Source organism: Amblyomma maculatum, chromosome 9 (genome assembly GCF_055883805.1).
Source record: "Amblyomma maculatum isolate TAMU_Amacu chromosome 9, ASM5588380v1, whole genome shotgun sequence".
Taxonomy (NCBI): Eukaryota; Metazoa; Arthropoda; class Arachnida; order Ixodida; family Ixodidae; genus Amblyomma; species Amblyomma maculatum.
In genome coordinates this window covers 78,104,231-78,119,938 of record NC_139352.1, presented here as the reverse complement: position 1 = coordinate 78,119,938, position 15,708 = coordinate 78,104,231, and the positions used below count along the sequence as shown (strand labels likewise).

The 15,708-nt window shown below is 50.7% G+C and overlaps 1 protein-coding gene across 2 annotated transcripts; it reads right to left on the bottom strand.

Moving 5' to 3' along the window:
• Positions 1-6,598: 6,598 nt before the first annotated feature.
• On the bottom strand, positions 6,599-14,703 carry LOC146179511 (uncharacterized). 2 transcript variants are annotated; one of them, XM_084579145.1, is made up of 2 exons: positions 13,008-14,703; positions 6,599-6,636 (listed from the first exon to the last, which is right to left on the bottom strand). In XM_084579145.1, exon 1 carries the CDS (start codon positions 14,322-14,324, stop codon positions 13,302-13,304), a length of 1,023 nt encoding a protein of 340 aa, XP_084435271.1. In that variant the 5' UTR covers positions 14,325-14,703; the 3' UTR covers positions 6,599-6,636; positions 13,008-13,301. The 2 variants fall into 2 exon arrangements, with proteins under 2 accessions (XP_084435271.1, XP_084435272.1); XM_084579146.1 differs by lacking the exon at positions 6,599-6,636 and adding an exon at positions 11,021-11,313.
• Positions 14,704-15,708: the final 1,005 nt, after the last annotated feature.

Below are 15,708 nucleotides of genomic sequence, written 5' to 3'. Positions count from 1 at the left end.
GTTCTGGTGAGGAAGATTACCGATCTTCCCACTGTCTTCAAAGCACTTTTAAGAGCAGCGCTGCGGAATGTGACACGCATAACTGATGTTGGGCGGCGCGTGCTAGGTAGGCGGTGCACATTTTCAATGTCATAATGTTCCCACTTAGGCAGCCCCTTCTCAGCCCCCAGAGAACAAAGCCCGAGTCCGAGATTTTAATTCTCAACGGGCAAACCGTGGATCTCCAGATTCATCTGCGGTTGTGCTGCTCCAGCTGGTCTTCGCGCATTTATTGCCACTGAGCCGCCTGACTGCGGCTCTGAGCTCCGAAACCTGAGTAATCAGCTTTAACGGTCTCCAGTCCAGTCCTAAGTTCGGCAAAGGTTGAAACATATTGGTCGGAAATGAAAGACACTGATGTCCGCATCTCTGATACGGAATTAGCCAATTCATCCACCTGAGCTTTTCAGAGCTAAGAGGGAGTTAACCTGCACGACAAGGGTTTTTACTTTTTCATTGACATTCATTAGGCCATCAAGGTTGTTGTTAATCAGAAAAAGCTGTCTCGCAATGCTGTTCTCGTCCTGATCCTGCGTACTGACCTACAGCCTGCTTTTTGGCTTACCTGTGCTTTGTAGTGCCAGCCTCTCCCGCTTGCTTTCATTCATGGAACGTACGTCCCTGGCGCGATGCCTACACAGCTCTGACCAAGATGATAAAGTCCTTCGCATTCAGCACAGGTCATGAACCTACCGTCATCCGGCATAGGTTTCGCGCATGACACACATCTTCGAGTTACCCGCCCTGTGGGGAGGCGGTGATTTTAAAACTGATTTATTTATAGGAAGGGAAAGGCACGGTAACTGTCTCACTTGTTTTCTGTGGACACCGCAACCGCGCCGTAAGGGAAGAGAGGAAGGTGGGAGTGAAAGTGGAAAGAGAGAAAGAGGAGCCGTAGTGGAGGGCTACGGAGTAATTTCGACCACCTGGGGATCTTTAACGTGCGCTGACATCGCACAGTACACGGACGCCTCTTCGTTTCGCCTCCATCGAAACGCAGCCGCCGAGGATGGGTTCGAACCCGAGTACTCCGGCACAGTAGTCGGGCGTCTTACCACTGCACCACCCCGGCGGGGCAGGCGGTGAAGGAGAATCGACAAAGTGGCACAGAAGAGACGAGAAGGTAGCGTCCCAAACCGGTCGCTCGGGGCGCGTCGGTGAGGAGGAGAGGGCTAGTGGTGGTGAAAACCTTTTATTGGTAAGAAAATTGCCCCTCCGCGGTGGTGCAGTGGTTGATGCTCAGCTAATGTGCCAGGAATATCAGGGTTCGATCCTGACCGTCGGCGGCTGCATTCCGATGGAGGCGAAATGAAGTGGCGTCCGTGTGCTGTGCGATGTCAGCGCAAATTATAGATCCCTAGGTGGTCGAAATTACTCTGTAGCCCTCCACTACAGCTCCTCTTTTTCCAATTTCACTCACACCTTCCTCCTTTCTCTTACTTCGCGGTTCAGGTGTGCACAGAAACAAGTGTGACAGGCACTGTGCCTTTCCCTTCCTGTGAACCAATTATTATTATATTATCTAGAAGGACAAAAGTAAACAAAATTTACCCGCTGCAGTGAGGAGGCCTCTTACATATTCCCCCAATTAACCCGGCCTGTGCTAGCAGCATCCACCTGACCCCTGCGAACTTCTAACCTCGACCGCCCACGCCGCCCCCTGCTACGCTTTCCTTCCATTGGAATCCAATTTGTTACCCTTAGCGACCATCAGTTGTTGTCTCTACGCACTACATGCCCTGTCCATTCCCATTTTTTTCTTCTTGATTTCCAATATAATGTCATTGGAGATCCGGCTCAGCGCTGGACAATGCAGCCACCCACTGCTGCGAATACACCAAAGCTGCCACAATCATCGATGCACTACAATTCTCGTGGCTCGTCGAAAACTGTTCATCTGGATTTTTATTATCTTTGTAAGCCATGATATGTCCACTCTCTCATGTAATGCCTCAGCACAACAGCTTTGAGTAAACAAACCATCGCCCTCATCTTCTCAAAATTTAGAGCCTCCGCAGACACCACGGAGCTCAGCAGCAAATCTCTTGGACTCTACTTTTGACAAAGACCGCAGGTAGATGCCGCAGACGCAGTCAGCTTCTACGCGGCGTCAGTTGCGTATGCGCAGTTGCGGATATGTGCGACTGAAGCTGTTGCCAACATGAATTCATCACATCATGATCAAATGCTCGGAATTCCACCCTCCAGCCACTTGGCAACTCTCCGACCTCTAGCGATGGGAGGTTGCGGTGTCCAGCTCTGACCCGGCCGTTCAAAAGCGGCTGACAGACTGGGCTTTGGATGTCGCTGGGAAGCACCAGCTTCCGGCCACAACACGCAGCCAAGAGCCGACCCGTCATTAGGATGTAATCACTTAAGGCTCCCAACATAAAGTTTTTCACCACCACCACCTGCTCACTTCGAGCTGGCGGCTTGTATTAAACCAGTACAATTCGGACTAGGGTAGAGAAGAAAAGGCGCGCATGCGCGCAGAGTTCTCCCGTAAAGGAGAGATAGAAAGACGATTCTTTATTGCCGGCTCTTCTTGCCAGCGTCGTACCGCGGCCACAGGACCTGGTGCGCCACCGCGGCAAAGGGCACGACCGCGAGAACCTGCAAGGCTAGCTGGACGGCGACGGTGTGTCCGGCAGGCAGCGCTTTCTCCAGCGTCTCGAGGCCGTAGTGAGAGCGAAGTCCCAGCACGATGGCGGTCGTGGCGATACCGTGCGTCACCACGCCCGCCAGGCGGTGGCCGCGCCGCAGCAGACCGGGTTTCAGCCACGGGTACCTCTTTCCCAGCTGCGCCATCAGAAATGACGACAGAGTGTTCGTACAATGGTGCGCGTCAAAAACAAACACAGGCGGCTATACACACGAAAGGAGCCAACAGCCATTAAAAGCAAGACAGTTCTGGGGAAAGACACCAAATTATATGGGTACCTTGGCACATGGGGGTGGCAGGGAACCAAGAGGCCGACAGAATAGCTTAAGCATACACTACTTTCCGAGCATCCGACGGGTCCGCGGAACTTTACTAGCACCCAAGGCATATTCGGCCATACTAGAAAACTATAGAGGAAGACGAATGCGATATCCCCAACCGCACAGTTCTCTCAATGGAGTGAAAGCTGTCATTTGGAGACAATTACAGACGGATTTCATTTCATTTCATTATTCATACCCAAACCTGCACATATGTACTAAACAAAATGCACCCTACCATATACGCGGACAGATGTCCGTGGTGCGATGAAAAACCCACACTATATCACATCACATGGGCCAGTAAAAACATAGACGTGGTCCCCAAAATTTGAAACCCGAGTGCGGAGCAATGGGAAGCTCTGCTGTCTAGCGACCGCTGCGCAGACCAGCAACGTCTGGTAGAGCGAGCTTAATTGGCGGCAGCGGCCAGCGGAGCCCTGGACTGAGGGCAACCGACCATTGTTTAGAAGTGGATGAGGTCGACGGAGAAGACTCTTGTGGATGCAACAAGTAGACATCTCTGAGGACGTCCCAAAAACCGCCAAAGTAATATAGGACTAAATAAAGTTTTTCCTTCCTTCCTTTCCTTCATGGCGCTGTTGATCAAAATGTGAAACCAGTAGCCTAATAATTCGCTTATGATAGGGAGTACTTTAAGGCAGCCTAGAATAGAAACAATAATATGAGACGGATGAGACCCGCATCCTAGATCTTCGCACCTTAGGCATCCGCTGTCGTATACCAACTCAGCTACGTCAATGGCTGTCCAACCTCATACATCCGAGTGCGTTTGTGTTACACGAAGGCTAATCTTGGCAGTGTTCGCCAATGCCAAAGCAGAGTACGTGGAACGCCCTGTCGTACCGCAAATGTTACGTTCCCGCGTTCACCAAAGTGCGAGTGCCTCAGATAAACGCCGCCCCAGTGAGAGTTTTCAGTGAAGCGGCTCACTTTTAGCAGAGGTTGTGAATGCGCTGAAATACGAGCCGTCTTTCCGATGCACCTCCTGGACAAGCTTGCCACAGTTCTCATAAAGGCGCGAGAGAGGAACGTGATGACTGTGTGGAATAACCAATTGAATCGTTCCTGTCCGTCTGCCATACGCCTCCGTGTGGATTGCAGATGTAACACCGTGACGGAGAGCCCTTTGGTTCAACCACCCGAAGCTTTTAAAAATGCACACCGAAATATCGACACGAAGGTGTTTCCGCACTTTGCTCCATGGAATGCGGCAGTATCTGTCGGAAACAGCCTCAGTACGCTCTTAGCAGGGATAGGCTAGTGAACTACAAAGAGATTACTCAGCACTATCGGCTAAACAGGTTAGAATACCCACCTGCAGATGGCCACTAAATAAGATCCAAGAAAACATTTCGAGGCGCATACAAACAAGGACTTTTCTGAACCCGGCTAGCCTAAGTCAGTGGTACTCGGAACAATTCTCAGATAGGTGCAAATTATGTCAGGATAAGGCGGATCTGGTACATATGATATGGACGTGTCCAGAAATAAAAAAAAATATCAATGAACAGTCAAAAGCGGAAGACTTTTGGGAGACTCTACTGTTGACCTCACACCCTGACACTCAGCTAGGTGTAATTCGACTGTCCAAACACGCCGCCCAGGCCCAAGGGCTCCAGGCCGTCGTGTAGGCGGATAGGTTGACGCCTATCCTGTATCTGTTGGAGATTAAAGTTTTACCACCACCACCACCCGCGAAGTCGTTGAACGAGTTCCGAAAGCATCGAGTCATTTTAGCTTACACAACGAACGATTTTCAGTGAAAGTACACATGTCAATGGAAGATATACTCAGACAGGCAGGCTGCATAATAAGACGGTCCAATCGGATAATGAAGCAGGAATAAATGGGACGCGCGTCCGGGCCCAGCACAACCAATTTCTAGCGAGAGCCATTAAATGCGCGGTTTGCGAATGAATCTGACTCGTATGATGACTCTGATCGCTTTGGTCCCCGCCACGGTGGCTTCAGCTACGGCACTCAACCTGAATTCCATCTCGGCCGCCGAGACCGTAATTCTATAGAGGTAGAAAGCAAGGCGCAAGTGTACTGTGCGGTGTCAGAAAGAACCCCAGACGGCATAAATCAGGCGGTGCCTTCCACTATGACGTCCCTTATATATAAAGCAAACCGATAACTTAAGACACTAGAATTTTCCGAGAAAGAGAATACTCGGAAACACAGGGAAGTTTTATTATGTAGCTTAATTGCTGTAGCAGTGAATTAGGTCGCGACGGTCGCTTTTAGATGGAGACAAAAAGCAAGCTGCCCGTGTACTGTGCGATGTCAGTGTACGTAAAAAGCCTCAGATAATCAAAATTTCTGGAAACCTCCACTACAGCGTCTCTAGAAGACCATATATGTCACTTCGGGACGTATAACTCCTTATCATTGCTATGACAGCAAACCAGCGGAGACAGTGATTTAGGATGCTGACCTTAGATTCAGGTTCGCAGTGGACTATGAAAGGTGACCTCAGTAGTCAGTGTAATTGAGATCCACAGTTTGACAGCGGACGTAGGAAACTGAAGAAGATTAGAGGCTCAACAGCGCACTCAGTGGGATCCACAGTGGATTGTGACAAACGGACTTGGGGAACTGACTGCTACGTGCAGTAGGCTTAGGGTCCAGTAGATTGGGCTATGACACAACTCTCCAGTGGACCCAGTAGCATACTCTTGGGGTCCACTTTAGCGAACTCAAAAAGCGCATTGGATTTACGGGAGCGAAGTGGACTGTCGACGTCATGAATCGCCTCAACACTGTACTTTTATTGACCACACCTTCCAGTAAACACGACAAAATCTGTGAACGGTCACAACGTTTTGTTCACACCTGGCCTATACTGGAATTATTGCGAAGCACTGGCCTCATATCGACCGACGATCGAGTCGTGTCGCCGTGGCCTCTGCTCGCCCATGAACTTACCCCGTATGTGCGCATAAGCATGAGTGTCGCACCGCCCAACGCATCGAACAGCGTGGCGACCAGCGCGGCGATTCCTGCCTGGGCGTGCCACGTGGCGAAGTGCGGCTTCCCAAGGGAGCTCTTGTGCGCGTAGGCGGCGCACACTCCCAAGAGGGCGCACGCGGTGGAAGTCGCCTGAAGCGCCCAGTGAAGCCGGATCCGGCCGAGGCGCGCCAGCAACACCGCAGGCTGCGTCACCAGGCCGAACTGCGAGTGGTTTTGCAGCGATAGCTGTTAGTGGCGTTATTCTAGCAGACTCTAGTGGCATGCTCCCCAGCCTGTGGCGTAACGCGGACGGCAAGGAGAAAAGCTGAGGGAAAGGCACAGCAAAAGCAGGTGTACCGCGCTCACGTATCACGTCACTTTCACGGGTCACGCGGAGTAGCCGGGACATAGTAAGATGAGGTGTAACAACAAACTAACAATGATGTATATTTAACCAAATGTGGCAAACGGCTGTGGCCGAATCTGGCGTTACGAACAATGGTATCCGTTTTGCGAGTTATTTTCCTTTCTTCTTGAAAAGCAAGCGCGAAAGCCGCAATAGGAGATATGCGAGAGAACTGGCAGCGAATATGCCACTCACCGCCACCGCCAGGAGCGTTGGGTGCCACGGGAACAGACCTGCACGGCAGAAAGACTGCACTTACAACTGCTAGTGGAAAATAACGACTACGCAGCTGGCAATGACTGCTCTTGCACTTGCACAGATTTGCAACACACACACACACACACACACACACACACACACACACACACACACACACACACACACACACACACACACACACACACACACACACACACACACACACACACACACACACACACACACACACACACACACACACACACACACACACACACACACACACACACACACACACACACACACACACACACACACACACACACACACACACACACACACACACACACACACACACACACACACACACACACACACACACACACACACACACACACACACACACACACACACACACACACACACACACACACACACACACACACAGGCCAGAGAAACAATTGTATACAGCTGCCAGCCATCTGGACACACCACAGACAATTTTTATTTTGCAATTAACTAAATAGCAACAAATATTTTTTCTAATTTACTAAGTCTTTTCATTAGATATAAGTGTGATTTGCAAAGTTGGAGAGCACCTTCTAAAATCGCCCTTCCATTTATTTCCGATGAAAAAAGCGTCACTGTATCGTTTTTCCAAGCTATAAAGAAGGCCCGCGAAATACAATAAAATATCACGTGACTAACGCATTCGCGCGCCACGATTTTTTGTTTACATAACGAAATACTTTTTAGCACCTGATATTTATAAAGTGCATGTAACTGATTTAGTTCATTTTGATATATATCGAAGTCGGGGTATATTTTTAAAATCCAATCAATGTTGCCATTTTTTTTTTCATATTCTAGAATTTTGGCCGAATTAATAATATGGAGAAAGAACGGACAACTCTAGAGCTTTATGTTTTCCAGACATAAATAACGAGGCCTGGATAACGTATACAAAAAGTTCCAGCGGCAACACTTGAGTCGTGTCAGAATGCAGGGCTGAATATTGACAATTCAGGACAAGAAGAACGGAAGAAGGGAGAGTTGCAACAATCGCAAGTGTTTCAATAAAAGTCTCGGGATCAAGATAGTTCATTCAGTTTCATGAACCATGTGTGTACAGAAACAAGTGTGACAGATACTGCGCCTTTCCTTTCAGGTGAACCAATAATTATTATTATTATTCATCTGCTGTACATATATGCTGAGAGAGAATACGTAATACCATTAAACAAAGATGCAGTCGCCTGTTTCCACGAGTGATGGAGTTCCTCAGTCTACGGGCCCCGATGGCTTCGGCAACCACCCTGGCCCGGTTTATCAGAGCCAATGCAGATTACAGGGTTCGAGGTTTGTCAGCTATTCCTGGCCAAGGCAAGGTTCGGTTCTGGCTGCGGCGTAGTTTGTTCTGGCACTGTCAAATCAGATGCGACATAATCTACCGCCCTTATTATCATCCGCATAGGCCCACGATAGGGGAAGGCGACAGGCGGAAGGGGAAGGCACTCGCATCCATGGAAATCTGCCCTACGCCTACCTCGAATTCCTGCAAATTTCATAATCTCATTCATCCACGTGCCTCTCTACTGCGCCCTATAGGTGCTAGAAGGAACAACACAGCGAGTATGTTCGACAGTAATCTTCTCTTTATATGTTTGAAGGTTCCTCTTAAGTTGGTAACCGCATCTAAAAGCTACGAGAAGAGCGAGAGATTACACTCAGGCAGTAAGGCGGCGGTGAGAGTGGCAGTAACAGTTAAAAACATCTACATATTAGTCAGGCGGCGCGGATTTTGAGCAGGTAGCATTTCTCCATACAGATAACACCGACGTCAGCGTCGCTGATACAAACGGCATTTTAAAGGTGATCACTTTAAGCGCGTACGTGGTTATATACTATCGAGATGTCCGGAATAAAGACTGAGATGTAAACGGCGTAATGTTTATTAACCAGCATGAATTCTCTGCTTGGCGTTTGGTCTCATTCGTTAGCTGCAGTTCTATGAGTACGGTATACACTGCAAGAAACCGATACAGACTATAAATATTTGATCTAAATAGTTAATCGCTCATTCCTGCCTCGTAGGGCAAGACACTCCAGACTATGCCAGTACTTTTTCATATGGCCAGTGGAGCGACCGTTTAAAATATGCCATGTATTACATGAATCAGGACCCCGTCAGTAGGTTACGCAAATCACGGGCCGCTCACTTCTCTGAGAAGAGGGAAGAGCAATGCTCCTCCTATTCTATGTCTGTACTGCCCTGAAGAGGTAGCTGTTTGCGGCCTACGCCATCTGGCGCCGGCATCCAAAACCTGCGCTGCGTACGTTCCGCTTATAGGACGTCGACCTCCCTCCTTTCCAGGCTTGGAAAGAAGAAATACATAAGCTAAATACACTTATACAAGCCAAGGGGAATATGGCACAGTGTGTGTGCGTGTGTGTGTGTGCGTGCGTGCGTGTGCGTGTCTGTGTGTGTCTGTGCGTGTGTGTGTGAGAGAGAGAGCTTGCTATGGGATTAATTTCGCCTATCTGACGTTTTAACACACGAAGACACATTTCTCAGTACAAGAAGGGATTTCATTGCACATAATGAAAGAGACATAACGGGCATAATTATGGCTTATAGAGTGTGTTGTAAAACGCCAACCAGCCCATTTTACCGCAACAAACGATCCACTATTAGCTCACCTATATAGAGTTAACAGTTGACATGTGCAAGCACCTGATTACATATATGTTATAGCCTATGATACACTGTACATATGTGTGTGGTGCTAGTGGTTTGCTTCCTGTAGATCGGCAACAAATTGTTGTGCGGCCTTCTGGTCACGCAGAATCTCTCTGATATTTGACGTTCCGGACAAGAAAGCCCCCAAATTTCACTTGGTTATATATATACACGTAAGTTGCGAAATCCTTCCGAAAACTACATAACCGACGCCTGTGCCCGGCTGTCGATCCCGCAGAAGTCGATAGAGCCCATAATCTCTGTCACTAATTCGGCTCCCTCCTATAAATTATTAAGTGGTTCTGACATATTCAACTGCAGCCGCTAATAGCGGTGCGGAAATCTGTGCGGCAACAAAAGTTGGAGCAGTCTGCGCGACAGTTTTCTAAACATGACGGTTATTAGAGTTCTGCATTAATGTTTTCCATTAAAAGCGTTCAAGCCATACTAAGTTAGTCGCACTTGGAGTTTCGCTTGTGTGATGTCTTGCATACGATATTCCGAGCAAGACCTGGAGCGGTGGTTCTTTTTTGCTATGACGTCGTTCTATAACGACCACAAAGCCGCGGGTTCGATTCTCGGCTACATTTCGATGACAGTGAAACGCAAAAACAAACAAAAAAAAAAAACGCGCCCATGCTGTAGGCACGTTTCGGCGCACGTCCTGTACAGGTGGCCGAATGTAACGACGTGTTTCAGCGAACAAACACTTTCGAATTCCCCAAAACAGTGTGGTTTGAAAAATTTCCAACCAGTAGCTGGCGATGATCATCATTTTTCTTGCATCAAATGAGGAACCAAATAAAAGAGTAGGTGGGGTGCAATAGTGCAAAACGTTTTCCATGGGAGCTGGTAGCACTGCAACCCTTTAAATTTTGTGCGGGTAAAAGCACTAATTTCATCGTGCTGAATGCTTTGGAGAAATTTTTCCACGTTTCAAAAGATGACAAGGCATTGTCTGGCGCATGGCTGCAATTTCACCGCTGGCACTAACCACACGACGAGCTAATTTTAAAGTTAGTATTAGATTAAGTTAATTCTTCCAGATAAAGTCTAATTAACCTAAGTTCGCAAGGCTAGTAATATTTTTAATTCGCTTTCGAACACCTATTCATTAAGGAATATTTAATGAAATCGTTCTCTGGAATGTTCGATATAACCTAGAACCCTCAAGTTGGATTTGCCTCTTGCCCTCTCCGCTGTTCAATGGAAAAGAGCAACGGCGCATGGATGACAGCTAGCATGTAATGGGAAAGACGATTCAGTCTTCGCGTGTCATTGTGACCTACCAACAAGCCCAAATTGCTCCTTTGTTCAAGCACGAAGTGCGCTATAATTATGTTCAGTGCACCAGATGACGTACACCCTTTGTCAAAAGTTTAGAGCCCAGGGAATCTACTTCTGAGCCATACTATGTGGCTCATAACACATTAACAGATTTCTAAACTTGCTGAAGGCAAGAAGATTTTTCCCTCTTCTATGGCTAGGACTTCCAAGATTGTTAAAGAAGTCATAATATACGACTCGAAAGCAAACCCTCTGAGCTCTAAGCTTTTGACAAAGGCTGTACGTCATGGCGGCATAATGCTTTTACCTTCAGCCGTCGCCTTCTTACCGGTTTGGTGTCCACGGTATAGGCCTTCGCCACAGCAGCGTGATGTCGGATTAAACCGTAATGACAAAATAATTTATTTACATCGAAAACAAATGTATCACATGGCTCTAAAGACATTCGGAAGAGCGAAGAAAAAGGACAGGAGAATTTTCGGTAAACAACAAAAAAATGGCAGCACGACGAGAGCTGCGTCATCAAGTTCCGCCTTTGCAACGGGAGTCCTTCCGGGTGTCTTCCGGGTGGGTATTTCCGGACAGCGATTTCCTTACCGCAGGCCACGTCAGGGAAAGACAGTTCCACCGAGATGAATCACCTTCCAAGCTCCGAGGTAACGAGTCGATAGTCCGAGGGTTTGTACTATGAACGCGCACCAGGGTTTCAGTGAGTGAGCGGCTAAGTCTGAGAGGATGGAACGAAGCAGCAGTGCACTTTACAGACTTCGTGAAGTGGCAAAAAAGGAAAAAAAAAAAAATAACTATTTTTTTTCTAATTTAGTGTTTTCTGCTTAAGCCACGAATGTTGCGGTTAATGCCGTTTCCGCGACGTGCCTGGATTCGCACAGGTAACGAAGTGTCGCGTAAAAGGGTTGCAAAGTGCAGCTGTAACTACAACAATGCAGCTGACAGGTAATACTCCTGTTAAGGACACTCTATCCTGTCGTTCAGATAGTAGCTATACTGTTCGAACGTCTATACGGTCATGGTAATGCGACATGTCATTCTACTTGCTGTAGTAGTGAAAATATAAGGAGAATTCGTTCTTATTTAGCTATCACGTAACGGGCAAAGATTCAACATCGCAACCCCAAAGCAACGGTTTTTAGAATGTTTCTTTTTTTTTGTTTGTTTTGTTTTAATGTTTTTGGTTTAACGGCTTTTACACAAGTAGAAGTCGTGAATTGAAGCGCGCTCTGTTAAAAGAGCATTGCGCGATCCGGCAGGGAACCGACACCGCACTGACTCAGAGCCGTCGGCAGCGGACCCAAGGTCGATTGGCCAAGAGCAAAGCACGCCGAAGCTTCCAGATCACGGCCAGCGTGGCAAGGAGGGCACTGACACGAGCGAGGACACAACCACCCTCTCTCACACCTATCCCCCTCGTCTGGCCGCGTGCTTCGCAGCAGTGTCAAGCCGATCACAAAAGAGGGCGCAAGTGGCGTTACGTTCAGTTGACAGATCCGTTACCACCTCAAAATACAAGCTCCTAGTTGAATTCTGTTCCTTTAGCCTGCCTTAGCTTGAAGCAGGGATACAAATGACGCCTTTCCAGACTTTTTAATCAACCAAAAGCTTGCTTATCCAGAAAAAGGCTACATGCACAACTGACACACCAGTGACACAGTAGATTAAACGACAAACGCGAATTGATTGAGAAAAGTGAACGCAGGTACACCTGATAAGCCCTGTTTATCGCTTCAGGGTTCACTGGTGAGGCTTAATGAAGCATGAAAGACTTATTCGAAAAGTCAGGACTGCGCTAATGAATTTAAAAGAGCGCGCTTCTGCTACAGTTGTACACGCGCCCTCTTTCGATGAGCGAGAAAAACTCAGTACGAAATCATGGCCTGCGGTTCCCACCACCTGTTCGCACGCGTCTCCATGGGCATCGATACATGTGGCTAGCGTTTCATGCTGTTGATAGCTGCGATGGTGTTGTCGAAAGCCTGTGCTACTGCAGGAAGTGTTAGACGTGTACGTATAGGATAGCATACGACCTGCAAGCCCACTGCAGAGGAATAAAGCATCATTTGCCTAACAAACGTACGAGTGCAGATTATGCTTAGTTGCTCATGCGACGTCGTGCACCATGCCGGTGAGTTTGGGTTGCTTAATCCTCTCGCCAGGACAGTCAGACGTACAGAAAGTATGCATGCGATAGAATACCAAGCACACCGAGAGCTGGAACGCTGGGCAACGACAAACACCACCTAACGCATAACCGATCGCCCCGCCATCTACACGATGAAAACAAAAACGACGGCGGCGCGGGCTCCCCGAACGTCGCCGCCTCAGGGCAGGAGCGACGCTAACTAGCACGCACGTGGTACTCACGCGAAGAGTCCGGCCCCACGGCGTACAAGACGAGTGGGGCGAACAGCAGAGACGCGGCGAGACCGGCCGCGGCGGACCTTGATCCACTGGCCCTGTTCGCCATAGCTGCCGTCGCTGCACTTGGCCGAACAAAAATGCGCCGCGGGAAGAGGAGCATCTCCGGCAGAGGGTGCGCCCCCTTTAGAGCTTTTATTATTTCGCGGCGTCTGCACTACAGAGCGGAAGCCACACATAACTGTACACGGCAGGGGATAGTGTTCGGCACTGCCCGGCGTCCAGCGCTCGGGTCGGGTGTCACTGCAGCACTGGGATGGACTTTGCGGCGGGCGAGAAGACGAGCTGCGGCTCGAAGGGCGCGTACGGCACGAACGGCCCGAGCGGCGGGAACGGTGGCAGCGCGAACGGGTTGCGCGTCGCGAACGGCGGGTAGAGGGGCAGGGTGAGCTTGCGATGTGCAGCCAGGAATGGAGACAAGCACGGCGCGCCGCCGGCTCCTGGTGATGGGCACGAGTCGGTGTCGGATTCGGGCCGGGCCCGCTTCCCGCCACCACTGCTGGTCGAGGAGACGTCGTCAGCCGCCGGCTCGTCCTCGTCGGAAAGAGAGCGCTTGCGCTCGCGCCCCTTGACACTGAGGTCCTGCGGCGCCTGCGCCATGCTCTCCATCTTTACGTGGAAGGGGATCTTGTTCTCCGTCTTGACGATCTCCGGGAACGAGACGAAGCGGTAGACGAACTTCTGTCCAAGCACCTTCTTGATGATGTTCTTGTCGTAGTAGTAGCGGAGCGCCCGGCTCAGCTTGTCGTAGTTCATATTGTGTTTGTTCTTTCGCAGCCCCCACAGGCGGGCCACCTCCTCGGCGTTGACCAGCTTGAACTCGCCATCCTCGTTGGTCCAGGTGATCATGTGGCTGTAGCGCTGGCTTAGCAGCAACTCGAGCAGGAACTGCCACAGCGTGATGTTGCTCTCCATGGCGGCGGCTGCGCGACAAGAGCGGCCCGCAGGAAGCGGCTCGTTGCTGCCGGCCGGTCCCGCAAGCAGGAAACGGCCCAGCTCAGGAAGCGGCCAATTGCCACTTGCGGTCGGCCCCGACGGCCGGGGCTCACCTGCGCGATGATGCTGCTGATGGTGCTGCGCTTGCGGGGTCGGGTGGTGGGGGTGCGGGGAGGGCTGGGGCTCCGACGGCGGTGGCGTCGCCGGTGTCGGCGGCGCTCCGTCGTCGTCATCCTCCTCCTCGGGTGTCGGCTGGGCGGCAGCGGGCGGCGACTCCGTGGGCGGCTCCGGCGGCTGGGCTTGAGGCCCGGGGCCGGCGGCCGCCATGGAGCGCTGCAGCAAATGCCTGAACCTGGCCAGAGCTGCTGCGGAGGACCGTTAGGTTCAGGGAGCGGTCCTAGCGCGCGGTCGTCCTGCACGACGGACTGAGCGCGACTAACGGCATCGGGGCCAACGGGCCGCCGGCAGGAGAAAGGGCGCGCGAGCGCGCGGTACGCTTTCCTTCCCGCCAACTTGACCCGCTCCATCCGGGCCGACGCCGCGAGCGGCAACGCTTTCCCGCTGCTGCCCCACAGACACACAGAACGGGCCCGGGTCTCCTCCTTCCCGAGGGCCGATGGTGGGGCTTTCCCTTCCCCCTTGCCCAAGAACAGGTGAGGGGGGACGCGCGCTGCCGGGCCCGGGGCCCGTCCGGCGGCGGCGGCGAGAGCGATGACCGCCCAGGATGCGCACTGGGTCACTGGCACCGGAGAAACGCGGCTGACCCCATTGCCCAGAAATCCGGAACGGCTCCTTGTGTTTGCCGCCGAGGACGTTCACCTGGCATTGAAAACGAGTGCAACGGCCGCCGGGAAGGAAGGCCGGACGTTGACCGGCACAACGACGCCCGCCGACGACGACGCCTCGCCGCCGGTGCTGGTGGTGCTGGTGCGGGTGGTGGTGGCGAAGACGCCAAGCGCCCCTGCCGTGCTCTGCGCCGTTATCTTGAGACAGTTTTCAAGGCCGCTTTATCAGGCCGTCATCGCCGATAACGTGCGGCATTCACCTGGCTGCGAGAAAAAGACGAAGCCACGCGTCACGCGTTTTCGTCCCCAGTCGTGTGACAGCTTGGGGGGCTTAAGTAACCGCGCTCGCACGGACAACACGAAAGCGTGCTATTGCTCTGTGGCATATGTGAGTGCGCACCGTCGTCACAGTAGCGGCCATATTGTGGTGCATGTGTACCACAGCAAAAGGCTGCAATCATATCTAATGGACTTACTGACCCACTGCTGAAGATATGCCCTGTGGCGCAAAATGGCGCCCGTGATGTCACCTGAGTACATCGTATACGGGGAACTGGCTAGTTAAAAAACACCTTCCTCCTATACGAGGCATCGGTGGTAGTCTATGAAACCTACAACACAATTGTTCCCTTGCTGCAGGATGTCGCGACGCCGAGGAGGTCCCTATATAAGTTCCTACAGGTATCTCGGAAAGGGCTGGTAATGGGTTCACTAAGCTATTTCTTAAAAGGGGCTTAGTGCCGTAAGGCATAGAATCCGATGGTTATACAAACAGGGTGTTTCACTTATCTAACGAAGTCTACAACATACCTATGATGAGGTTTCGGTGTAAAGCTAGTATATGTAGGACGCCGCACTGCCCTCGAGAGATCTCTAAGTTCAGAGTGTCAGATTGCCAATAGTCTTGATGCTGGGCTTACCCGTAG